The sequence below is a fragment of the Falco rusticolus genome, chromosome 6 (assembly GCF_015220075.1).
Source record: "Falco rusticolus isolate bFalRus1 chromosome 6, bFalRus1.pri, whole genome shotgun sequence".
In the NCBI taxonomy this organism is placed as follows: Eukaryota; Metazoa; Chordata; class Aves; order Falconiformes; family Falconidae; genus Falco; species Falco rusticolus.
The window spans coordinates 53,977,316-54,004,890 of NC_051192.1; the positions used below are offsets into that span (position 1 = coordinate 53,977,316).

The window sequence follows — 27,575 nt, forward strand, 5'->3', positions numbered from 1 at the left end:
GATATTTTTTTCTCTCTTCACAATGGCTTTCTGTTTTGTGATCTTAGGTCACGTTTATGCTGATAGTCAAATAAACTCACTAACTGTTGAAGGGCAACCTATCCTCCAGTAGGTATATTACATCCAATTTCAGCGCAGATCAAATTATATTCCTCTGGTTTCAGGATTCCATTGTGAAAAATGCTTAGTGTGTTGTAGAAAAATCTACATACTCAGGCATTCAGTGTCTCACCATCCTCCTCAAATGTGTCACCCTTAACTCTTAATTTACAACTAAGCAAATCTTACTATACTGAATTTACAAGTGTTTGGTGCTGTGAAGCCATGGCCCCCCACTCGCCCCAAACACATCCCCTCTAACAACATGGCAAAGCTTTCCACTTCCCCAGCCATAGTCCAGGTAGATCCTAAAGGCCAGGAGAGCACTGCCCCGAGAGACAGGGAACCAGCGCAGACCCAGCCTGCTCTAGGGCAAAGCTCCCACCCACCCACCCCAGCAGACCCCTGCCTGCAGCACTCTGACCCTCACAAGGGCCAATGCCCTTCCCATGGGGACCCGCACCCAGGCATGCCCTGAAGCAAGAGCGTGAACCCTGCCACTCCCACACCACCCGGGGCAAGCACGGCCACTGCATGCAACATCCACAGCTGCTGCCCTCCCAGCATGCCTGCACTGAGCGCAGGCGCCTGCCGATGTGCTGCAAGGTCCCCCTGCTTCGGGCCATTTATCAGGCACATATGTATTTATAGATGTTCCTTTTCCAGGGTAAGTAAAGGTGGCCCATCCACCTAGGTCAGAACTGGCAAATTTTGTCTTATTGAGGAGTACGTGATGAATCATGAATTCGCATCCCACTTGATGTCCCTACCTACTACCCTTGAACCCTACCTACCAGAGAATGGGTACTTAATTTATGGTCCATAAGCAACTGTACAATTTGCAAGGTTTAACAATAACGCATGAACAAGCACGCAAACACAATCACTGTAACTGACTAGATCTAACAACGGCCCGTGAATACCTAGCAGGCACGTGTACAATGTCACGCGGAGAGAAGAGCGCTTGGTCAGGCGGGTGCCTCGCAGCCTTCTCTTGCCACGAACCGAAGGGTCCAAGTCCATCCAGTGCTCCGTAACAACCATGATGCTACTTTCCTCCAGCACCTCAAGGGAAGCCATTAAATCTGATGGCTGTAGCATTCGTTAATTCATGGATGTGGTCATTTAGATGTTGATATTTCCTTACTTTTTCATTAGCAGCATCTGTTGAAGATGTTGCTTTACTTTCATACCAAAATGTGGCATCGACTACAAGGGCCTGATGTTCCTTTACAAATATTAGGTCTGGCTTAAACAACTCGTTTTGTTTATCGTTTAATATTGGTTCCTGGAAAACAACCCGATCTTGTTTCATAGCCTCATCCGCCAGGAATTCTCACATTTGATTGTCTTTTAATTCTCGTACCTTGTACTCTGGGACAGTGGCCGATGGCACGGGCACCAGGCCCGCCTCGCTTGGCAGGTTTCACAGAAGCCTCGCGCCGGCGCCTTGCCAGGAACCCTGCGGCCGGACACAGCCCCGCATTGCCAGCGCGGCCCCGCCACAGCGCCTCGGGCCGGGCAAGGGCAAGGCCCGTCCCCGGGCCGGGTCCCCTCCCACCTGCACAGCGAACGCCCCCGCCGCCCAGCCCCAGCCCCGGGCGCCCCAGCGACGGGGGACGCGCCGGCCCGAGGCCCCGCCCGCTCAGCGCAGCCCTCCCGGCCCTGCTCCCGGCAGCTCTCGCGAGAGGCGGGGGGGCGCGGGCCTTTGTCCCGCTCGCCGCCCGCCCCGGGGAGGGGACGGGCAGGGGCGGGGCGGCGGAGGCGCGGCGGTGGCGGTGGGTGGGCGGTGCGGTCCCCCCCTCCGGCCAAGCCCTCCGCTGCCGGCAGCCGCCCGGCGTCAGCTCGCCCCGGGGCGGCTTCCCGGGCGCGCAGGGGGGGCGGCGAGGCGTACTGCCCGGCCTCCGGCTCCTCAGGGGGCGGCCCTCCGCGTCCCGCCCGCCTCCTGCCGGCCGCCGCGCTGCCCCGAGGCCCGCCCGGGCCCGCCTCAGCCCGCCCCGGGAGGGTCCTCCCCGCGGCGCCCCGGCCGCGCTGAGCTGCCGCACGTCCGCGGAGCCTGCTGCGCCGCCTCGTCGTGGCCGCGGCCTCGCCCGTTGCCGGAGCCCCCGTGGCAGGTGTAAGGTGAGCAGCGCCCCAGCCCCTGCCTGGCGGGGCGACGCCGGAGCCGCTGCCGCGCCCCTCGGGCCGCCGGCGGGGCCCGGAGCCAGGCGGGAGCGGAGCCGGCCGTGCGCTCCGGCGGCTGTCCCGGCCGCGGCGGGGGCGGGCAGAGCCGCCCGGGCTCTGTCCAAGGTCTCCGGAGTGGGCCTGGCCGGCCCAGCGCCGGGCCGGCCCCAGGCGGCTTGCCTGTGTCCCTGGGCAACTTTACCTTCTGCTCCGCTGCGGGGCTTTTCCTGTTCCTCCGCTCGGGTATTTCCTCACCATTTGGATTTAAAGTGGTCGAGAGGCAGCTCGCTGACGCAGGGAGACAAAAGGCAGAAGACTGACTGTTCTTTCTGTCGCTGTCGAGGGGTGTTTTGTCAGTCTGGCAGGTTCTGCGAGTGCTCTGCTTCCCTCTTTTATGCTGTCTTTGCAGATAATTGTGGCCGGCAGTGTAAGAGGCCTCTGGGGCAGAAAACTTGGAACTACGGAAATAGTTGTGTATTTTTTCCCCTGGATCGCTTTAACGGTAAAACCTCTAGTGGTTAAGTGACATTTCGGTGGAGTAATGCAGTTGCTTTGATGCTAGCAGGGTACAAAACAACTTACTGGTAGCTTTCATGTTGAAGGTAATTGTAGTGCCCTTATGGCAGGATGAGGGGGATGAAGAATCATCCTCTTAAACATGCAAGCGTGTAGGCTTGTGGCTCCTCTGACTGTGGTTTGCATGTCAAATTCACCCTGTGTACTTCGGAAGCCGTTCAGCAAGGGGTCAGAGCTTGCTTCTTTGTATGCACAAACTTCGTGCAACTGTTGCGAAGGACTGGACTGCTGCAGACGCGCTCAGGCTCTTTGAGCAGGAGTGTGCAACGAGGAGGGGGAAAGCATATAAGAGCCTTAACCTCGCAGCGGTCCTTTCGATCTCCCCCTTGTCCTGGTAACGTCAGTCTTTGGGAGAACAAATAGGGTGCCCCAAATACAAAGTTAAGCTTCTTCAAGAATGCAAAAGCCTTCATTTTTAACTGGTGGGGTTTTTTTAACAGAAGCTAAAATCATTAGAGGGTTCATCTCTTCAAGGTATCTGTCAAATTTGGCATGTAATGCAGATGAGTGCAACCATAGTTCCGTGTCAGTTCTGGGTGAAAGAACACCTGCTAGATTGGTTTAAGAAATTCAAGCCATTTTAATCCTACAGAGATCTGAATCTTAGCATGGGGTTTTTTTTACTATTAAAAAAGAAAAGTTAATGAACATACTTAATTGAAGTTGCTTAACTTTGTATGGACCAGAGGGGATTTATAAAAATTGCTGAATTTTTTTTTTAAAAAAGAAGTTGATTCCTCCCAAGAATGGAGTATACTAAAATCTGATTTATGTTTTGTGTTCACAAGGTAGCACACAGGACACAGGAAGAGTCTGAATAAAACTTACGACCATGGCAGCACGCTGGAGAAGAATCCTGGTAATATTTGTGGCTGCTGAAGTACTATTTGTGGTAAATACCTTTGAGGAAGAGGATGTACCTGAAGAATGGATTCTTCTTCATGTTGTTCAAGGTCAGATTGGAGCAGGAAACTACAGCTATTTGAGACTAAATCATGAGGGAAAAATAGTACTTCAGATGCGGAGTTTAAAAGGTGATGCAGACTTGTAGGTATCTGATATGAACGCTTCACCCAGCTTTGACGAATACGAGTTGCAGTCTGTAACTTGTGGCCAAGATGTTGTCCATGTACCTGCACACTTCCGCCGCCCCGTGGGAATAGGGATTTACGGCCACCCCTCTCACCTGGAAAGCGAGTTTGAAATGAAAGTGTACTACGATCGAACAGTTGTACAGTATCCATTGGCGAGGCTTCTTACAACCCTGAGGAGGAGGCACCCAGAATACTCACAGTCTACAGAAGACGAATCTCAGGATGAGAATCTGTTTTCTGGCTGACTATACTTATTGGGATCTTGAAATTAATACTTGAAATTCTCTTTTAAATTGATACACACTGGACTAAGTCACACTTCAGCCTGTGAAATCGAACACGAATGACTTGCTGTAATATTTAATACTCTTTGTTATGTTTCCTGAAGAGGTATTCAGGTTACTTTTCCTAGACCAGAAGGGAAGCAGGGGAAAAAGCCATATTTAATTTTATATTGTAAATCTTTCCCTATAGGTAAAAGGAGCAGCAAGCACAGTATTTGCAGCGTTCTTCAGAGATCAGCACTTAAAAATGAATGTACGGTCAGGATTTTGTTAACTTTAAACAGGTGCTTAGGAAAATCAACTCCAATTCAGTATTTTCTATTCTTTTTTATAAAGAAAAGTGAAATAAACTGCTGCACTTCCATGCCCACTCTCAGTTTAGAGCATATTTTAAAATAAAATCTGCTTCTTTTCTGAGCAAGTATCTCCGGTAAGACTATTGGCAATGGTTTTCTGAGTGTATTCAGGTTGAGGAGCCTAGGGTGTACAATGGAAAAACCATCAATCACCTAAGGGGATAGATCACCTACATTTTGACTGCTTGTGCTCTAAATCACGTCAACTATCAGTCAGAGGTCTGGCCAGTCCACTCATCACCTCTGCATATCCATGACATGAATAGTGTTACTTCTTCCACTGTGTACGGTGGGGGAGAGTAGCCTTCAGGCTGTTGTTACTTGTCAATACTACATTCTGTTCCTTCATAAAACAACATAGCATCAGTATCCTGAAATTGAGAGGTGTTTTGCTTACACCTTCCTTTATAGCCTTCGGTGATTTTGTTGTTGTCGTTGTTACATTTTTATGATTAAGTCATTAGCTTGCAAAGAAAGTTTCCACTGAAAAGAATTTGTAGTACATGGTAAGAAGGTCAAGTCATGCCCGCTCTTCCTTGAAAGTTAGTTTTTCCAGGAGTACGTTTTGCTTTAGTTGAGTCTTTCAAAATAACCAGTTGCTATGCAAATAGTGTGTATTTAAATGGCTCTGTAATTTTCTTTTCACAGAGCTTACTGATGAGTGCACTGAAATAAATAAGTGCATTACTGTAATTTTATACGAACTGTGCATGTACAATTTAAATTCCATTACTGAAAGCCTTCTCATTTTGAGTGGCAATTTGGCTTGTCTGTCTCTATCTAGACATCTGACAGGACATCATTAGTGACTTGTATCACAAAAAAATCATTATATAGACAAAATTAAAAGTTTATTTGGTAAAAAGTGGTATTGTTCCTCTTAAGAGTGGTTGGTTAAATAGCACCAAAGTATCACTTCAGTTTGTGCAGTTAAGTTTTTGGACAGCAAATTTTTTGGGGGGGTTAGCCCTCCTTGCTGTTTTTCCCCCTTCTTCCTCCTCTTCTGGGTACGGGAGGGTCTTTCTGACAACAATCACAAATCCAGCGACCTAAGAAAAGAAAGTTATCAATTATTGGGAAACTTTGTTACTCAGTCACCTAGTTACGCACCTTTTACCATTCTGATAGGTGCTCATCTATCTGCAATACTTCCTTTAATGTAAACCACCAGTGCTTTTATTTAAAACGTAAGCATCTTTTCTAAAAGGTACAAAAAGCAGCATGTAAAATTCACCCTCCCTTGCGGGCTGATTACGCGCAACACCTGGCTACACTGATCTCTATGGACCCCAAGAGGTGCCAGCACTGCTAAGGAGGTGGCTGACAAACTAACGCTTGAGTTTGAAAGTTTTATTTTCATGTGAATGACCATGGTGTGAGGTTAAAGACACTTCCCCAGAGCAGAAATGAACAGCAGCTGGGGGAATGTTGCTCTTCTACCTCAGGTGTGGGGTCCCGTTCCCCAAACCAGTGCTTGTTATTTCAGCACAGCACAAACTGCTGGCAGAGTTTCATGACCAGACCTCATATGAAAGCTCGCTTGCTAAGGGAACAATAAAGGGTTGAGCAAAGAGCAGAAGCATTTAACTGTTTGTATTACAACAGCTGGAATCATAAAAGGCTGCTTCGGTAATTTTAAAGTTTTGTAGTGAATAGTCTATTACGTTAGATTCTGTCCTTAGGTCAGCCTGAAAGTTAAATCAGCCACAGGACCCGTACAGAAGTGACGCTAGTGCCAGGGCTTCCCAAAATGGGAATATGCAGTACTGTAGTTACAAGGAATACTGTCACTGCAGAACTGGCAGTTGCTGAACACTTACCTCATGAACTACCTTACCATGGACTTAGTATTACGTGAAAAAGCAAGTACTAGTACTACCAGTAATTTTCTTTACATTGCCTTGAGTTGGCCAGGTGATAGGAGTGACCAGGTAAAGTAAAGGTACATGCTGCCTGACATCACGTCCAGCTTGATGTGTAAGAAAAAAATGGGAAGGAAGGGTGCTTACAACATAAAATTGAGCATAGCTTTTAGTTTAGAAACTGAAATAACAGCACAAATGCTTTATTAATGCGAAAGCTGTACGCCAGCAGTATGCAGCAATACAGCCTCTTCACAGGTTTATTTTACGAAGAGGTCATTTTCTCAGTATTTTGTGGATACGGAAAGAACCCTGAGTTCTGAAAGTCTGTTCAGATTCGGTTTGTAAAAGTCAATTAGTATTCCTATACAGAAGTTGCCAAGTTAAACCGCCCACCAAATATACAGAAATAAAGCTTATTAAGAAAAAATTGGGTCCTACAGTGTGAATGCTTTTCTACAGTATGACTTACTTCTACCCTTCACGCTTCTTTAAACTATTCTGTCAAAAGCAATGAGTAATTAATTCTGACAGAGAAAGCCCAGGATTCAGAGGAGGTGGGAGAGGAACAATTAATTCTTACTTTATTACCTGAAGGGATACGTCAAGCCCCACACAAAAAGTGTGATAACCACGGTCACATACATCACAGAACATCATTTCTTCTTCATGGTGAGGCGTGCCCGCATATAATGCATGTTTTACACTCCATACATTGCCAAGGATAAGTCCTTAATCATAGCAACAAGCTCCGGGGTCATATCAAAGGCAAGAAGGGTTGCCTAGATTAAAACCAATATTATTACTTTTATGTCTGAAATGAAATATAAAATTAGTTAAGACTGTTTGCTTTTACAGAAGCTGAAGCTTAGCTCACCTCCTGGTGAGGTCCCACAGGGTACTGAATGTGCTAGTACATGTCACATTAAATGGAGGTGGAGTCTTAACGAAGGACAGAAAGGGCAACCAAACAGTTGGTACATATGTGTAGTACACTAAATATTTTCACAAAAAGATCCGTCAAACAAACTCCTTTAGGAATCCGCTTAGTGTATGCAGATACTTACCACTGTTGTCACACTGGGAGCAATGTATAAGAGCTTCAGCTTTTCCTTTCTTGTTGGACTCCTTACCCTTCAGACAAATTCCACATATAGCATTTGGAATGACCTTTGGCTGGAAGGGTAGAAGAGGGCTATAAATTCATTCCAGAAGAATTTACAGATTTAACAGGAAATGTCATTTATCTCCTTAACTCTTAAAATGAATGAACTATCTGTTAAGATGTGTGACCGTTAAAACGTATGGCAGTAACTGACAAGCAGCAGCATTGAAAAAAATATCGTAGATTAACTACGTAAATTTTTGTGTTTGGCACACACAGCGAGTTCTACGTGAACTGAATTGGAGCAAAAGCATCTACTTGCCTCCTCCTGTTAATTCATCAGCTAATATTCTTCTCAATGTATATTAAATGTGACATAAAATGAAAAACTTTAGTAACTTTTTTCCAGCATAGAATACTTCTTTATGAATCTCCATGCGGATTTCCTGTTTATGGAGCAAATGAAATAAAATTTTCCATTTGCATTGTATTTCTTCCTAAACAGTGAAAATTAATTACAAAAGCAATAAACTTGATTTTTCTATCTTTAGTTCCAAAATATCTGGTTAGTTATGCTGTACACAGCTGTCTCTTTTACCATTCTTTCTTGTATCCAGTCATGTTCACTGTAAGAAACACAGCCTTGCACTTAACTCTAGTTTTACATACATAATGTAAGTGATCCTCTGGAGTGTATTGGGGTCCATGAGATCCATTTAAAAGGTAAGAGAAAACAGCAGGCTGTTACCCGCGAGTAACGGTGTGTTTGTATTCTGTGTCCCAACCCAAGAGATACACTGACAGAGGTTTATCCCAATGAGGACCAAAGAAGTAAGGAACTACAAATTTCAGACAGATTTCAGTTACTATATTGTTGAGCTTTGACCACTGCATAATGAGATCCATGAGAAACGCAGTTTAAAATTCATATAGTACTCACTGATGTTAATCGCTAGTGCCAGAGGGTTTTATAAAAAAAAAGAATTGCTGCAAATAGGCAGCTAGCAGAGCGAGTCAAGGCATATACTGTTTTCTAAAGAACTAAACAGCTTGTTTGCAAGCAAGAAGAGTCCCAGTCAACTCCCACCAGTGGGGAAAAGAACGAAGTTTAATTTTAAATACATTTTAAAAGTGAAAACAGAACTCTCTTTCTACATACATATATATAAACTGCATAAAGTTGTACTGCAAAAGATCTTGGAATTATCTAAGTGTGTCTATTTCCTCATTTTTTTTCGCACCTAGAAAGGTATCTTGATTCATTGTTAGAGTAGTCAGGACGCAGTGCTTTAAGTTTTCTTAAGTTTCAAACTGCTTCTTAAATTAAAATATGGCTACAGTCTGCTTCAAATTCTCTGGTCTAAAGAGTTTTAGAGTTGAGGAAAACAAAACACCATACCAGATATTATAGGTAACTTCCTTCAAAAGATGACAGAGGCATTCATACAGACTTTTTTTTGCTTATTTATTATAAAAAAGCAGAGTCAACCTGTTTTATACATAAATATAATAAAACAATAAAATAAGTCTAACATTCACAACACTCTCTACAAAATAATAAATATAAGGGAAGCAAAACCACACAAACTCCTTTACTGTTAACTATACTATGTGTCCTACATGTATACCTTTATACCCTGCTCCTCCCAACAAAAGTGGCACATGCTTAAACCTCGTCAGTGTTGCAGCATTTACCCTTCCATTGTTTAGGCTACTTTCTATTATTTTTTTTTCTTACTGTGTTTTTATCTATTTCTAACTAAACCAAGCCTTTCTAGAATAGCATGTGCACTTTTCTAATCAGACTTCTAGTTTGTTATAGGTTTGTATTTTACAGCCTTTAATATACAGCAGCATACTCCCCGGTACTCCAGCAAGAAAACTCAAGTGAGCTGCTTTTTCGGTCGCTGTACCTGCGTTAGGGTATGTGCAGTTAACACTCTGATACACATAACTCTAAAGTTAGACACTGATACAGATGCATTATTAAAAACGCTCCATCTAGTCTTACTTCACTAAATTCTGTTCATTAAAATCGGTCATGTTGGGGGGTGAGAATCACAGCCTATTACTAATAAAGTTTCCAACAGTATGGAAGTATTTTTACAAAAATAATTAAAAAAAAAAGCAAGACTATTCACATTTCAAATCAGTTCAAGTTCTACCACCGTAAATGGCTTTTAGAAATGCTATGAAAAAAGTCTATCAAATCCAAATGGGAAGTCACAATATCCCATCTGATTATAGAGTCAATTTTGCTTTCTACATCCTCATCTTATTGGTATGAGAACAGGGAGAGAAAATGAATGCAGAGTCAGAACGATGACGCCCTGCTCCGTAAGTTTTCACTTCCATGCTGCTGTGCTGCAGCTCACAAAGCAAGCATTCCAACTACACCTTTTTATAAGGTCCTATTCCGAATGCAAAGCGTTCCATTTTTATACCAGTGACCCGAAACAGAAGTGTTGTAAAATACAGTTTCTCAATACATTTCATGTTATGTGCAAAAGATCTCCTGTACTTTTAACAGTACCCTGTGTGTGCAATGTCGTAGCCAGTCCTGCAGCAACACAGACTCACTACTTGTAACATGACAAAAATGTAGAACACACGCTAACCGTTCTTTGTTAAAGAACTGACAATAAAAATGGCTCCATATAAAATACATTATTTCTTTTACTTAAAAATAACTCAGTGGAAATGTGTGAATCCTCTAATACTCATCGTGTGGCTGTAACTATACATTTGCATGTCAATGCATAGTAATTATCCTTCATTTGTAACTACATGTAACCAAAAGATTACTGCCCTACAAAAATAGTCAGATATTAGAGAACAATACAGAACAAAAGTATTACAAAGATTTAGAATTCACAGGGACAACATTTTAAACCAGTTAAGCCTTCAGCTCAAAGTGCCTTAACGTTTAGGCACATATGGTATATATCATTATCTGGGTTTTTTATAGACTAACAAACAAGAATCGTTCTGTCTTACCAGTTAAAACAGCTCACGGTAATTGGGTTTACTGAAAGCGTTTAAACGTTCCCACAAACAGAAAGCCAATCCTCTCACCCCTCCCAACACAACATCACCACCTTTGACTTATCAACAGCCTGATGGCTGATGCAGGCAGGACATGCTGACATTGCCGAGATGTGGCACTGCAAGTTTACAGTAACACCTTGTTACTAACAACATCGGGGTTTTGAAACCAGTAAGTAATTGCTACAGGAAACCATTTTCAAAATGCAATGCTGCAGTACCATCGTTACTCTTCTACAATTAGAAGTTCAGAACCTTGGCAGAAAGTTCTGCCCTTCAGTTCTCTCTCTATGCACTCATAAGGCCATTACACAGATTGGACTAATAATCACTCCGGCATTCCCAGCTAAGTGAAACTTCTGTAAACCAGTGGCACACAATCTCTAATGTCAAGTCAAATGAAGCTAAAAAAAAACCCTCAAGTTCTATCTTTGGATTTCATGTTCATGGGAATATTGGTATACATTTGGTGTCTACAACAATTTGTAAAGTTACATATAAAAAAATATACATATGGTACCACAGTCTAAATCTCCATAGTTTGCATATTTCTTAGTAAGTTCCTGAAAAGAGAAAACGCAACTGGAGCTTGCTGTATGTTATGAACTTGTACAGATACTGTATGTAGAGAAAATTCACCAAAGCTGTCCAATTCTTGCTGGAAATTAGCTTAACATAAGTTATGGTTGATTTACTATTAACTTGGTAATACAGATAGTAATATTTATGAATAGTAAAATGCAAGCCATCGACAGCTCACTTGCTGAGACAGTTTCTCAGTATGTATGATCTTGTCATTGACAAAAGTGTTTCTTTTTCTATAACCTCTCCTAACAAGCATTCTTGATTGCTAAATACTAAACACTATCTTAATGTAGTGTTTTCCTTCCTTACAGGTCTATTCCTGCTCCCATGTAAGTCAATGGAAAATTCTCATTCCTTTCAGTGGAACAGGACTAGGCAGTAAACGTGGCTTTAAAAGTGTACATTATATTCACATCCTCTCTTAGTATGCAGAATAATAACCACATATAAATAATGCATGTCAATTACCATTTCTCCTGAAAAGTATTTTTCTCTTAATCTTATTTTCATCTTCATTTTTGAAATTATTATACAGTAATACTGAAGATTTGGGTCTTAGGTTTGGCAATCACTGCTCGACAGCTGATATGTCTAACAACCTCCCCAAGTTTTGGCTTGGATAAAACCATATTGCCCACAAATGTTTCTACACAGTACGAGCTACATAAAAAGCTGTTTTCCATATACTGTTAAAGTGGTTATGTAGTGTTGCCTATACAACTGTAGTAAGCTTCTTGCCTTCCATCCTGTACGTCGTAACATCTCAGGATGAAAGTCTGTGCTCAAAATGAACATCGTAACAATATGTTCAGCCACGTAGCTGCACTTTACAGCACGGATCTCTTGGTATGCTGCCACACCAAATAGCAGAAAAAGCAGTAATGGATAATGAATGCTAGTTTTGAACTGGCAAGTAATTCTGACTGCTATGTTAAGGCAGACAGACAGGTGTACAGTTCCAATGATAAATCCACAGCAGATTTTTTACAGCGTTACTACCTGGGAATCTGAGAAGTTGACAGAAACAGAGGCCACTGTATAGCTAGGGTAAAGGAAAACCCCACATGAAATAAAAGCAAAAAGGAGTAAGGAAGCAAACAGATGGAGCACACAACAGGAGAGCAGCTATTGAAGTACAGCGGCAGAAGTCCCATATTACTGAAAAAACAAATATTCAGGGAGAGGCTGGTCAGTAAGAAGTTCAGTCAGGGGGCTTTTTTCTTCTACCTTGTACCCAGGAACTGACTTGGATAATACAGAACGTTTGGAACCATCTTTTCTTGGTGTAGCACTTTTGTCTCTTTTTTTTGTCTTCCCCTGAAAAGAATCCTCCTTGTTGTCTGTGGCGCAATCACCTTCAGATACATGCCAGACGAATTGTCCTATAATAAAAATATCATAGCTATATTTTTATTTTTTGGATAGACAGACAAGTCTTTCCTATGCCCTGAGAGCCAACTAAGGTAAGAGAAGGATACATCTTTCCTTCTGCAAAAGCATGGGTACAGCACAATCTAGAACACTTTGCTCATAACCTTCATGAACTACTTTTTCTCATGCTAAGAGACTGGCATCAGCAGCAGCAGTCATGTTTTCCAGTTCATCTTGATACCAGGGTGGGAAGCACAACACTGCAATTCTTTGAACCATTTTCCTTTAAAATTTAGCAAGAAATCCACTATACGCAAGATACTGTTTAAGAAGTAAAGGGCCAGCAAAAGTTAAAAATGCCCTTGCCATGCATTTGAAGTGTACCACCAAATAGCACTGCCTTGAATTAATAAACATGTGAAGTTATTTTCTGCCACCCTCATCTACTATTTTCACCAGGAGCAATCGAAATACTTAATTTGGATTGCAGCAGCAGAATGCCATCAAAGGCAACACACGCTTCAATATTTAATACAGAACCAAACAACAGAATTTACGCTGCAGTTAAAGCTTTTTTTTTTTTTTTGAGGAATGAGGAGGCAAGAAAGAGGGCAAGAGGTTCAAAGAGGGTGAGAGACCAATGTAAGCATAATTAAGAACAGGAGCACAAGCTTTTTCTCAGAAAAGTGTTAATAAAGGCCTCCAAAAAGCTCCAGAAGAAAGCAATATGATTAATCACATTTATTATAATAAAAACCAGAAGGCCAAGTACAAATAGAGCCCTACAGTAAAAGGCACTCTGTACAAACATCACAGTAATGAGCCTATGCCCCAGAGGCCTAAAATTAAACCAGACAAAACAGACACAGGGCAAAGGGAGGAGTGTAAAAGCAAAGCACACTATGGGGCAATAAGAAATTGTATGTTTCACCATTATTTTAGGGGAAGGATTAATTTAGGACAGGCCCATTAAACACTACAGAACAGGAACATTGCTACCTGACTCCAACAACAGGGAGGGTGAAAAAGCAAAAGCTTAAAGCACATTGTAGGACTCACCAGGGAGATTTGACAAATGGTAGGTAGCCCAAAACTCAGGAAGAGAGTCCTGACAACTGCGCACCTCTGTGTTCAACATGTATTTTTCCTGAACAATACACCCCAATGACTAGAAAAGGACCCCTGTTCCTATAGACAAACCCACTTCACAGGAATCCCATTTTAAATTTTCCCTACACTTTTCCAACACAAGGACATTTCCCTTCTGCATTCTGTCACCAAAAAGACTTCTGAACTTCTGTAAAAAAGAAAGGATAGTCTCCTCAGTCCCATTACTTTTCTTTATCTTTAAAGGGAACAGATGTCAGTGAAAAAGGGAACTGGGAAGAAACAGTTAAAGACTAACTGTAAACAAGCTGGAGTGTGATTAAGTCAAAATTTTGAGCTGATATTTAGCATGCTAAGTTTATATGATTTCTTTTTCTCCAAAAAATGCAAGCAGAAAGGGTGTATTAACAGCTATCCCTCCCTTATTAACCTAAAAGCTGACCCCTTCCTTTCTTCTTCATTTATGAGTATCTTATGAATATTCAAACAAAATAAACATTTATATGAAGCTTTAGCATTATAGGTATCCACCATCTAACATCTTCATCAGTTGAACTAGAAACTGTTAAAAGCACCTGTGATTTTACATTCTATTTCTCTTAAAGTTAGGATTAAACTTCTGGAAAGTGGTTGTCACCAACATACTAACTACAACAATATACCAGCAGTTCAGCTGTAGTCAGACAGCTCATCTGAAGTTCAGCTGATTTTGAGCATCTAAAATGCTATCAAGGTAGGCATGCAAAAGTTTCCCTTAACTTCCAGTAACAGAACATAAACATCTTTTAAAAGATGTATTTTAAAGTAAAAACCCAGTGCTTTTTACCTTCTCTTTACATCGGAATAAAATAACTGTTTCTGTATCAAGTACCTCCTGCTTCTATGTCGCAAGAAGAAAAAGTTGTAAGGCTATCAACACCTTTCTTTGCTTTGTGACAGATTCTGTGGGACTTAAAGAGCAAAATATGCTGTGACCTGAACTACAGTGTTCATTCCCCTCAGAAATGCTACCAACTTCCCCTTGGGAAAAAGGCATAACAAAGAGCTGTGGTTGGGAAGATTCTTCAAAATGTCTTTAAAAAGAAGGAAGAAAGGGCCTAAAATTTCAAATATTTGTTCAATTACTTTAAAAATGGAGCAAAATGAAAGCTGGAGAGAAAGGTTATAAATAGAAGTATTAAAAAAAGGGAGTACACTTTTTAGTTTATGATTCTCGTTCATTTTGTGAATGTTAAAGAAACTACTGAAACCAACAAAAGTGAAGGGAAAGGATCTTTTTGTCTTTGAAATACTTTCAATTTGTCTCACCGAATTGCCTTTGGTTTTCCGTTTTTCATCACCTCGCCCTTCCTCTGCATCATCTGAATCTCCATCACTGTCTAACGCAGGCAGCTCTGGATCCAAAGGAGGTTCGTAAAGAGCTGTATTTAATGGCAAGTAACGAAGTTCATCTGGAGAGTATCTAAAATTAAAATAAATAATTTAATGTTTATGCATAAAGTCACACAGCATACCAGGACTTCAATGAGAAAGAGTAAGAAAAGCTGCTTTTTTTTTTTTCCCCCGGAAAAGCACATAAAAACACGCAGTTCTGAAAACACAGAAAACATACTAATTTCTCCTACCAAATGTGATACCATCTAGTACTTGTCTCCATTGTATGGCGAATATTCATGGAACACAGGAAGAATATATCTGCAATGTTCCAAACCTACATAATCATAAGAGGCCATGGAACCCCTAAAAATTTTTTAGCCAATCCACGTTACTATGCCCAGTGGACTACACACTTCATTAGTGAATGTACAGTGCTCCCAAAGCATGCGCAGAACAATTCTAACCCAGGGCACGCAAACAGCTAGGGTCCAAAGCGAAGAAAGTAAAGAATATAGCTATGTTTTACGTTCTTTGGTTACTGAAGGAGAACATAAAATGTGTATAAAAATATAATTCAGAAGAATGTGAAGATCTAATCACATTGCTTATAGCCAGATACGACTTAACATGTGTATCTACCCACCCCCCCTTTTTTTTTACCTTAAATACTAAGAAAAAAGTGAAAGTCCTCTTACTATTAAGGATGAACACTGTAAGGAATAGGGTATTATTTTGATGCATATTTTGAAATGCTGTGTCCTTCATTAAGGACAAGCAGTTTCACTTGCAGCTTATAACTGCAAAATACACAAGGTATCTAGTATTTTTAATTAAATTACTTTATTAAAGTTAAAGTCCTTCAAGGATGTCCTGTAACATGCAAATTTGGAGTGGGCTGTTTGCACACAGACTGGAATGAGCAAGGCATATGCAAATAAAGAGCTTCTCTAAAGAAAACTGTATATATACAGGATGAGTACCATCCCTGTTGGTAGGGGTAAGGACTTAGCTAACAATTTTCAAATCACTACGTATTTGTCAAATGGGAGAACGCTACTGGTAAAGTCTTAAATTTGTGTAGACATTCAATACACATTTTTCATGAAATATGACTATCCAACTAGCAATACCTTTCCCTCTCACTTCTAAAACCAACACTAAACTTAGCCCACAAGACAAAACTATTTTTTTTTTAATTAAAAACTTTCTACAAATTTTTAAAAGGGCAGCAACACCATTAACACAGAAAACGTGATCACAAGCCAGCATTACAACATTTTAATATAGCAACATTAACCTTAGCACACATGCAGAGGCAGATTAGTAAACACATGAGGGTAGCAGGAGTGAAATCAATGTCTCCTTTTACCACAGTAAATATCTGAGCAGGCCAAATCTCAGGCACTGTGATACGTCAGTGGAGACAGTACTCTTGCAGCCAGTACCGTTTTGTTGACAAAAGCTGTCATGCTCTGCAGCTATTAGACTACCAAGTGTCTCACACATTAAATTAATTCAAAACCTTACAGTTAATACACTGAAATGTTTTCTATCTGCTAGATGTAGAGAAAATAGATCAGTGCAAGAGAGTCGGCAGTTAGGATGCTTTTAAAATACCTTTTGTAGTACTCCTGGAACTGGCCGGGTATGAGAGCCACTGGATAAGGACTAACCTTTGTTCTCTCTGTAGGTAAGATTTTGTATTTTCCTTGAGGCACCTGGATAATCTGTATTGTTTAATACAAAACAATGACGTTCTTCTTTCACATACAAACTTTTGAGCCTTCCTCACCATCTACCCCCTCAAATATTTTTTAACTAACCAGTTTCACTGAGTTGGAACAGCCAATCGGGTTCTCCCATGGGAAATCCAATTCATTAAAATGGTAAGAGATCCCACTCACAAAACAGTATTACTGATTAAGTCCAATCACTAAATACCTAATGAACTGAATGAATATTAGGCAAGACCACTTCTAACAATATATTATTTTAAGTAATGTAAAAATTAAAAGCTAACAACTGAAACAGTAAACAACTTTCGTGACTGGCATCTTTAGCATGAATTATCATCGCTGGTCCATATTGGTAGAGGGTAGCAAGAACATGTCCATCTAATTCTGAAACCAGACTGTACTATAAAGACATGAATTAATAATGTGAATATATGGAAACGAGAAGCTTACATAAAAGCCTTTTTTCCCTTGGAAAAAATGAAACTAATTATCCACTATCTTGTCTTGAACATGGGTCAGTACTAGAAAAATGTAAATTTTCCTTAATAGACTGTCACGTAATGATTTGCATAGAGAAAATTTTTGCTTTTACTGTCTTTACACAAGTAGAACAGTCTTGCTTCAAAATGCCAGCTAATTGGTTTTGGTTTGTTTTTGTTTTTTTTTTTAATCAGGCACAGGAGCATGAAATGTATCTAATACAATAATAATACAACACCTAAGAAAATCAAGGGCATAACCTTGACAGGCAGCACTCTCTTAGAGGATAGTTTCCTCTTTTACTCTAGGTACTGTTCAGTCAAAATTTTGGAGGTATTCCAAAAAAGAATTAGCCATTTATATGAATAGATACAATAGCAACAGAAGCTTCTTAGTAACCTAAGCATCCCTCTTAGTTTTATACCACTACCAGCAGATTAAAGACATAACAACAAAGTAACACTGAAATTTGTAAAGCTCCCGGAGACAAGTATTTTCAAGTTTAAAAAAAAAAAAGTTTCACATTAAATATATTTGAGATTATTTTTTTAGCAGTATTACCCATTTAACAGCAAAACTTTTCAAGTCCCTACATCACTGAAACAAGACTAATCAAAACCTTTGATAATAAAATAGTTAAAATGGTACCAAAACCAACTTTACTGAAAAGCACGGAGCTACCTACTGATATCGATAAGAAATTTAAATCTGCCTACATGTGTCTGTAAATCAAAATAGGCTCTTCTTTCCTCCATTCGTTCTCGGTTTAAATTGCTGTTGAATTCCGCAGCTTTCTTGGCAGCTTTTTTAATATATTCTGGAACTTTACTGGCTTCTACTTTCTGTGTGTTCTGCTGCTGCATTTGCTGAAAATAAAAAATATTTTATTAATTCACATACATTCCACTATCAGTTTGAGAACAGCCTTTTCTTATACTCCACATGTTACAGATCTGGTTCACTTACAATGCTAGTTACTTACAGAGTACTCTTTATAATGGTCTGTTATTCGCTGACGTTCTTTCTCTTGCAGTATAACAGAATACTCAGCGTGTTTGGCAGGGTATTCTTTAATCATAAGATCAATTACTTCATCGCTACGCAAAGCTGTTAGACCTAAAATAGATAAAAGCAATAATGATGCTATCTGGCAAAACTAACTGTAGGTTATTTATATCCCACAATGATCAAGTTTTTGAGCAGCTAAAGACAACAACCTGCTGTGCACAATAATGCTTCTCTCTCTCTCTCATATAGGAGTGAACTTGTGCCGTTTAGCTTTCAAGGCTGATTGGGAGTTTGCTTCTACCCAAGGAGCCAAGGCTTATTTCTTTCCTTCCTTAGAACTACAGACCCCTTCACATCGACTCAGCCACCTACTAAACTCCCCTGCAAGGCGAAACCTCTAAGCGGGATCTGCTCAACTGCTAGTTTCAGTTTCCAGTATTAGTGAAGCATTAGTTTTATTAACTTGCAGAACTTTAACTGAAATTATGAAATTTACATAACCTCTCTATTCAAATCAAGGAAGAAACACAGTGAGGGCAATTCAGAGCAGCAAACTGCACACAGATTCCTGACTCCCAATTAAAGCATGTGATGTTCAGAAGTTAGAATGCCTCAGTTTGCAGCTACAATGCAGAACTCCTCCTTCAAAGGTTCCAACACAACTTACCTCCACTGATTACAAATATAACCTTTAAAGAATAGGGATAGTCAACTCAGCGCACATCTCTACTGGATACATGAGGCAGAATACAGCATTTTGCTTCTATTGATAAAAACTAGATACTGTTCTCTCCCACATATTTAAGTTAAAAAAAATACAAATCAAGAAAGCTGGCAAGTGAGAAATAAAGGTGGTATACCAAAGATTGTTCGTATATAAAATGACACTACATTTTAATGTCATATATAAAATGACATTACATTTACAAATACACAAATTTACACAGACTCACAACATACAGAAAAAAATGTGACAGGCATCATTTAATTTCTAACATGCTCCAAGTCACATGTATTAGCAGAGGGAGGAAAAAATACTTCAAGCTTTTTCCATATAAGTCGCATCATTCCATTTCACATATGTTAAAGTGCTTTAATACACACCCTCCTAACTTCCAACATATTAGCTGAACCATCTAAGTTAACGTGTGTCACAAGTGTTTGCTGAGTTCTAACTCACTCAGAAAAACAAGACTGAATTATTACTTTTTTTATTTGAAAAATGATGGTGTTCTCTATTCTAGAAGGAGAACAAAGTTCTAAAAAGTTAATTTACAATATAGAAGGGATTTTGCCAAGTAATTGGAATAGATCAAAAATTTATGTTTTTATAATAAACCTGGAATACTGATACTTCATGGCGAATTTACACAAAATAATAATAAACCAGTTTTCATCTCAGAACTTACATTTTCAGCTGAGAGTGATGCAATTCTTCTCTACCAAACTGAATCACATTTTCAGCCTGTCATATTTTTTAATAATTTAACAAGAAATCATACAATCACTTAGATTGGAAAAGAACTTTCAGATCATCAAGTCCAACCATTAACCCAACATTGTCAAGTGCACCACTGAAACCATGAATCTAACAATTTGTCTTCTTACCTAGCGTGCACTGAGTCTCTGTGATAACATTTAGTTCTCTGAGGTAGAGTTTCTCCTTGTGAGATAGATCACGTCTTTCTAAATCTCCAAAGAAAACAAGAAAGAGCAATAAAAATGTGTGCAGTTACTCCAGCTCCCCCATAAACAGTGTCAAAGTGTTCTGACAATTTTACTACCAGCCAGTGAAAGTCTGTATTATACTACTATTCCTACAAACACATTAATTTTATAAAATAATTTTAAATTTAACATACACTGTAGGGACATGGTCAATTCTTCTGAGTACCCTGCCTGTAGTTATGATTTACAGAAACAGTGAAGAAATCTGACGTAAGAGCTCAGATGCACAAAACACTATCAGGCGCTGAAGGTATACTCCCTTTTAATATGCCTTTTCAAAATAAATTCCACAACAGAAGAACAAGGTTTGACAATCCTGAATAATGAAGGCTCCAATATTAGAACCTCTCCAATTAATTTCTTTAAATGCTTCCAGTGTATAAATGTTTCCACAATTCAGGAAACAGAATATAGAGATACAGGTATATACTAGATCACCAACAAAATACCCCAAAATAAAACCGATGTCAGTTTTCAAAAGGTACTTGCTGATCTAACCCCCAAATCAGACTTGTTTACAGATTTTTACTGGCAATACCAAAAAGTCTTAAATTATTTCAAAAAACATAGGATATATTTTCAATATGCCAGTAACAAAAAGTACAACATACATAATTCAGATCTGCTTTTGCCAGGGTCTTTTTTTTAATCAGTTGGCTCATGCTATAGTCAGACTGATACAGATTACAACCAAACTGTACAAAGACAAAGAGTTTTAGAAGAAAAACTTTAAAAATAAATACCTGGATATTTTCTCTTAAAGGAAGTCACGCCCAAATATTCACTGACTTGCTCTTGAAGCATATAGTATTCGCCTGTTTCATCTGGTGGCCACTTGTATTCTATCAAGTTTTCAGCAGGAAAATAGCTGTATCTAAGAATAAGAACAATGTCAGAACAAATCAAAGAATCCTTAAGAGGGATACTTACATTTCTAGAAATTCAGTAGTTCCTACTTATATGTCAATGAACAACATCTATGAAGTTTGGCTTTAGAACACTTTGTCCTGTAAACCCATTTCAAAGTCACTTTGTCACACCCCACTTTACATGTATTTCTCCAGACCAGTATTTATCAATATGCTGAGGGACAGAACACGAAGAAAGGGATATTCATGATAGTGGACAGCACACTGGGAAAAGTAGAAACTACAGCATTTAAATTCATTCAAAGAATATGCAACATTTTAAAAACATGTGAGATATGCTTCAGATTGTAAATTAGATGCAACAGATTTTGTGTCATTTTAAAATAAAATGTTTTTAAATATGCTGGAAGAAAAAGACAGCTAGTTATTCATAGGACATTCCCTTATTTCAGAAAGATGTATGAAGAATATACAAGCAAAGAAAGAAGAGCTAATACTTAAGCATATCAAACAGTACAGTAAAGCTAGCAATAAGAAAGCAGGAATCATAAAAAATGATATTACCCAAGGTCTTGACTAGAAGTTTCACAGCTGCGAGAACTGTCCCCTGAGCCCATACGTCGTCTTTTGGATGGCTGGCTGCCGTCATTGGAATTTTCTTCTGTGTCATCCTGAAATGAAAATGAAGATAAAATATTAAAAAAGAGAATCCACCAGATAATGCAAAACATCAAAAAATACTGCAAGGCCATCCACAGTTTAAATATACCTAAGTACTGAGTTATTTAATAACACTCTTTACAAATAGCTCATAGGACAGCTTACATAGCAAATTATTCTTTGCTATAAACTAGCTGCATGACACATAGGAGCGCAGAAGGAGAACTGGGTAGTTTCTCACCTGTTGTGTAGGTGGAGCACTGAACAGACAAAAGCTGTGGCTCTGACCATCAAGTTCATTGCTCTTGATGTAAACTACCCAAGGCATCAGCACGGCCAGACAGCTGTAGAGCCAGCAAACTTCCCTCAATGGTGACAGTCAGGGACAAGACTAATTCACTTAATCAGGCTAGCTCTCCAAAGCAAAAGCAAGGGCAAAGCAAAAACATCAAGCCCTTGCTAAAAGCTGATGCTTATAAAATCAAGGAAAATATTACCAAAAGCAACACGGGAGTTTACAGACATACAGTTAAAGTAAAAGGAATGGTACACAGTATATAAAGATATATGATTACAGCAAGTAGCAAAGACTTGTCTTTTGTGGGGAAAAACTGAAGAAAAAATATCTGATGTTGCATTGCAACAGGTGCAGAAGAGAAAAAAGGCATTACAAGGGAGTATTTAGAAGTTAACTTACAGATGGTCACTATTCAGATTTCATGAGATCTATACAAAGCAAGGGAATAAAGGGTAAAGAAGAACAAAACAAAAAAACCAAAGAATTCTGTAAAATCTAGCAGACCAATGATTCAACTGATCTTCTTGCGTTTTTTACTGCTTTATTGTCCAATAATAGTATACAATCAAACTCTCAAAGCATTTAGTGACTAACCTTGCATGATTATAATTGAGAAACAGAAGGCAGAACTGTTAAAGTGAATCACTGATTGTAACCAGTAGTAGAGTCAAGAACAAGATAGCTCTTTAAGCATGAAAACTGCCGAGTAGCATGAAAGAATCACATTTCATAACTTTGGTGAAAAGTTTAGGAAAGAAGAATTAACCTGTCAGAAATAAAGCCCAATTATACTCACATTATACTTACTTATTACATAATGACAAGAACACTGTTAGGTCTACCTTAGCTAGTGTCTTTCATTCTATTATGTTTTGCATATCAAATCACTTGAAATATCATTTTAAAAGATTCCAGCAAATGAGAATACATTACACTTGTTATGCAACATTTCTCAGCCCTATAATCAAGACAGGCCACAGAGAAAAAGCATGCGTCTCCTGTATTTTTGGTTTATTTCATGTTTTCCCACAATTCTTCACAGGTTTGGTTTTTTTTTCTTTCTTATGGAGGAGCAAGAAGAGCATCTTTCATACAATAACAAAAACTGAAAAATAAATTTAATGAAACTATGCTTACTCAATGCAGCTATACTTAAAGAATCAGGTAAGTAGGCATCTCCACTAGTATTACTAGCAATACTACTTCCCAGTACTGCTGAGAATACCCTGTATAAACTCAACTGAACATACCAAGTAGCAGTCCCCAATCAAAACAATATCACACTGAAGTATTTTGTGACACAGCTGTATCTCATCAGCAGCACATCCCTACATCCCACACGGAACATCAATGCACTCCAAACTTTCTGAACTGCCAGACAAAAACACAAACAGGGCCAACGCCATGCTTCGCTATACCAAAGCTACCAAGAGACTTCAAAACATTTTTAAAAGGGAAGACCTCCATCTGACAGTTGAGAGGAAGTGCCTTGCATCAGCTTCTCCTTTCGCTTCGAAATTTTCTTTTACTAAATCCAGTACTGTCAAAAAATACGAGCACCTATATCACAGGAGAGATAGGCGTCCTCCATCTCCATCTTTTCTTTCTTATTTGCTCAAAACTTCTGCAAATCCAATCACACAGGCTCACAGACTAAACACTCCAGGAAATGAGGCAGTTTGTTGCAAGGACTTCGCAGAGAAAATGAAAACGTTTGCACCGCCATCTAAGACATGCTGTAGTGTACCAAAAATAATAAGTGGGGACAGTCTCGTGGCTCTCTTTACATGGAAAGTTAAACACTGCCAAAAAAAGCCCTCTCTTCCCTTGAAAACGCCTGTTTCTGTTAAACGCCTGTTAGCGCTTAGGAAATGAGGTTACATTACAAACTCCTATCACAGCATCTACGCAACGATCTTTTATTATGCAACGGGAAAGCCTGAATTACGCCTTTCAAAGGCATTTCAAGATACCTTTCAAAAAGTAACTGCCAAGCCCTGGGTGCAGAAACAGCAGCAAGTACCCGGCGCCGCAAGCCCCGGCCGCTGCCGCAGGCACCACCCGCGGGCCTACGCGCAGCAGCCCCGACCGGACCCAAACTTTGCCGGTGCGACGCCGCGGCGCGGCCGGGCAGGCGCGTCAGGACTCCGGGGAAGGAGGACGGGCCCCGGCCACCCCGAGGGACCCCGGACCCCAGCCCCGGACCCGCCCCCCAACTTCGGCCCGCGGCGCGGGCAGGCGCCAAGCCCCCGCCGAGAGGCCGCCCCCGCCGCCCGGCTCCCCCGGGGGCCATCAGCCGAGCCCGGCGGGGGCGGGCATGTCAGGGCGCCCGCGTTGGAGGGGGCTGGGCGAGGCCTCCCGCCGAGGCGGCTTGTTGCGCCGCAGCCCCAGGCCGCCGCGCCGGGCCCGCCGCCGCCGCCCGCTCTCACCTTCAAGGACTGGGCGCCGGGCGTGGCCGGGTCGCTGTCGCAGAGGCGCGGGGACAGGACGGCCGCCATGACCGCCGCGGGGCTGCCGCCGGCTGGGCCAGGAGAAGCGCCGCCGCCGCGCGACCCGGCCTCGCGCCGCGCCCGGCTCCGCCCCCCCTCCCCCTGCGGGGGGTGGCAACGGCCCCTACCGGCCAGCCCGCGCACGAGCGCGGCGGCTCGCGCAGCTCCTGCTCCGCCCCCCTCCGGGCAGCCCGCGGCGACCCCGGCCCGCGCCGCCGGACCGGCACCCGGCCCGCCCCGCCGCCGCCGCCGCGCGGGCCCGCCGCCGGGGCCCCCACGCCGCCGCCTCCGCCGCGCCCGCCGCCGCCGCCGCCTCCTCCCGCCGCCGCTCGGGCGGCCGCGCGGCCCGGCCGCGAGCGCGGAGCCGAGCCGCCTCGGTAGCGCTTGGGCAGCAGCGCGGGGCGGAGGGGCAGCATTCCCCCGCGGTGGTCTGCGCCGAGCGCCGCCGCCGCTGGCCGGCGCGGGAGCTGGCACCCAGCTGGGCTGGGCTGCTCCGCCGCCAGGCTCCCGTCTCCGGGAACGTCAGCCGGGGACGAGCTACGTTTGTGAACCATCAGCCCCCGCAGGAGGGGTGTACGGGGGGCGGGGGGCGCACTCGAGGAGCCGGCACAAGCGCGCTCGCCCCTGCGAGGAGGGCTCTGGAAGCCGGCCCCGCCGCTGCGCGGAAGCGCCGAAGCAGCTGCGCGCCGGGCGCCGCCCGGGGTCGCGTCCCGCTCCCGCCGTTACGGCCGGGGGGAAGGCGGCGCGCGGCCCCTCCCCGGCACGAAAAGACCCTCGTCCCGCCGCCGCCGGGGCGGCGCGCACGCCCGCCCGCTCGCACGCGCGCTGCCGGGCGCCGTGGCCGCGCACGGCCCCGCTCCGGCGAACAAAGCGCCGAGCCGCGCCCCGGCCGCCGCCCGCAGGGGCTCGCCGGGCTGCGGGGCCGCCCCCTGGCCGCAGCGCTGCCCCCCCGGGCCCGCAGCCCCGAGCACCGCCACCCCCGCCTGCTGTCTTCGCCCGCGTTTCTTTCCAGCTCTTCGTACAACAGGCGCGGAAACGGCACCCGCGCTCCGTGCCCACGCGCGGCGGCTCCAACAGCTGCGCCCAAGCGCTTCACACATCTGCCGGAGCCGTTCTTCAAAATGCAGTCGCTGCCGTCCCTGCCAGGCACCGACCTGCGATCAATAGCCTCCCCGCTGGCCTCATCGCCCCCCTGCCGCGGCCGACAGAAGCCACTGGACTGAAATGAGCAAACTCGGGCGCCGGCCCGAAGGCAGCTCCATTCCATGCAAGCTGAAGGCCCACAGAAGCTTATGACTGAGCTCACGCTTCGTTCACAGCAAACGATTGGAAATTTGCACAAATTCTTAAGTGTGTATAACATGGCTTCCCTCCCAGCCAGGTTCCTGCACACACCCGCATGTTATCATAGACACAAGCAGGGGGAAAAAAGAACGCTGCCTCTTCCTACAAGAAGTGTGCTTTTAAGAATACCAATACCTGCAATTTATTGTGAACATTCATTAACAACCCTAGGCATGCAACAGACAAGCAACATTCAAAATTTTGCAATGTTTGGCCTTACACCAGCTGCTTTAACTTCCACAGTAGAGCGTTACAACAGATGAAGCCCATATGTACTCACCCATACACATTTCAAAAGCGTTTTTGGGTTTGGGGTTTTCTGACAGAGAAAAGCAAGCAAAACTACCTCAACTGTATGTCAATTTCAACGTGCCAACAGGATTAGGACAAAAACTAGTACTAAAATCATGACGTTCTGAACATTTTCAACTATACGAAGTACACGTGATGCACAAAACCAGCTGTGGCTTTTAAAGTATTACTTATCATAACAAGCCATTACCAAAGCCAGTGCAATAAATGTATACTAGCTCTATCCTACTGTTTTTCTGTTGTACTACCAATGGGGCTGAAGTAGATCCACAAGGTGTCATTGTGTCATTTAGCCCCATGTCTGGCCAGCTGGCTCAGTAATGAATTCAGGAGCCATGTCATAGTCGATACTAACTGCCCTGCTGCCACAGGAGGAAGGCAGAAAGTGTAAAGTTGGAAGATGGCAAAACAATGCCAACACTTGCAAAATCCTGTAACAATTTCCACACAAGTTATTTTGTTTTGCAAATAGTCACATTGTCCATAGTTGGCCACAGTTCCTGAGTAAAGTCTAAGGTCTAAGTGTTTCCAGGGCCAGATGTGCAGCAGTTTTGACAACATGTATTCTCTGGACTTTATTCTTGCTGTTCTCGATGATTTCTTTACAAAAAGAAAACAAAGTAGTTTTCTTTGCATGTTACAAGAGATTTCTGAAAATTATTTAAAGTGCTCAGTGTTTATGCTTTAGAACAGATAATACCTCATGAATATTAATATTAGTATTTTTAAATGTTCAGCTAGAAATACTGCTGTCTTCTTTTGAGTACAGTGCAGTCAGAGGTGGAGTTGAACTTGAAAAAAAGCATCTCCATTATAGCAGTTCTGTATATGATTTTTATCATGGTTGATTTTTTAGATTTTCCAAATGTACTTCCTTGTGCTACTATAGTGGACTACTTTAGAGACAAGTAGCTGAATCAGCAGAAAACTTGAACTTCATCTGCCTCAGAAGGACTGCTCACAAGGAAATAAAGTATGCAAGTCTGAAGCATTGTCCAATCTAAGCAAGAAACTGCTGCTTTGCAACATTCCAACTGCTGAGTTTCCTTCTGTTTTTTCAAGAACGCTTGAGGGCTCGCTGCCCAGAGAGACTACCCTATGCATCTATCATCTAGGTTTCTTAACTGAACTGAAAGTGATACCATCAAGATTTGGTTTAAGATGCTCTGCTTAATCTCTCTAATGTTGTCTTTTATCCTGTTTCCAAATAAGAATATCACTAATCTCACTAAGCAAAGCAGTTTCTCTAATAGTGTTACAACTATGCGTAGCATCACAGACCCAAAGGACAAAGGAAATCATTACATTAACAGATTTTCAGATTGTTCAGTATCTTTGAATGCTACAAATAAAAAATATTTTTAACATGTCAGTTTGTATTTTCATTGACTGCTACAAACAGTTATTTTAAACTCTAGAGGACTGCACAGTTCTGTGAGGGCTGGGCAGGAGGGACTGTGTGACTACCAGGCCTGAATCAGACCGTGAGTACTACAGGGCATCAAACAAGAGCAGTCCCAAGAAGACCAGGCTCCATGATCTTTTCATCTGCAGAAACAAATTATTAGCTCTTTGAGTCATGTGAGAACAAAATAATTTTTAGCTATATTTGATTCTAGATTAGTTT

The 27,575-nt window shown here is 42.2% G+C and overlaps 2 protein-coding genes across 2 annotated transcripts; one reads left to right on the top strand and one right to left on the bottom strand.

Moving 5' to 3' along the window:
• Nucleotides 1-1,852: 1,852 nt before the first annotated feature.
• On the top strand, nucleotides 1,853-6,864 carry C6H6orf120 (chromosome 6 C6orf120 homolog). The gene is given in 3 exon segments (XM_037391219.1): nucleotides 1,853-2,220; nucleotides 3,627-4,154; nucleotides 4,157-6,864. Coding segments are annotated over 2 exon segments (552 nt in total). The 5' UTR covers nucleotides 1,853-2,220; nucleotides 3,627-3,670; the 3' UTR covers nucleotides 4,225-6,864.
• PHF10 (PHD finger protein 10) lies at nucleotides 5,407-24,432 on the bottom strand. Its single transcript, XM_037391218.1, is given in 17 exon segments — nucleotides 5,407-5,621; nucleotides 7,026-7,040; nucleotides 7,043-7,112; nucleotides 7,114-7,164; nucleotides 7,166-7,198; nucleotides 7,200-7,216; nucleotides 7,502-7,610; nucleotides 12,397-12,536; nucleotides 12,539-12,551; nucleotides 14,956-15,109; nucleotides 16,642-16,751; nucleotides 17,957-18,106; nucleotides 18,223-18,356; nucleotides 19,857-19,940; nucleotides 20,720-20,850; nucleotides 21,410-21,516; nucleotides 24,233-24,432. Coding segments are annotated over 17 exon segments (1,473 nt in total). The 5' UTR covers nucleotides 24,302-24,432; the 3' UTR covers nucleotides 5,407-5,535.
• Between the last annotated feature and the right edge of the window lie 3,143 nt (nucleotides 24,433-27,575).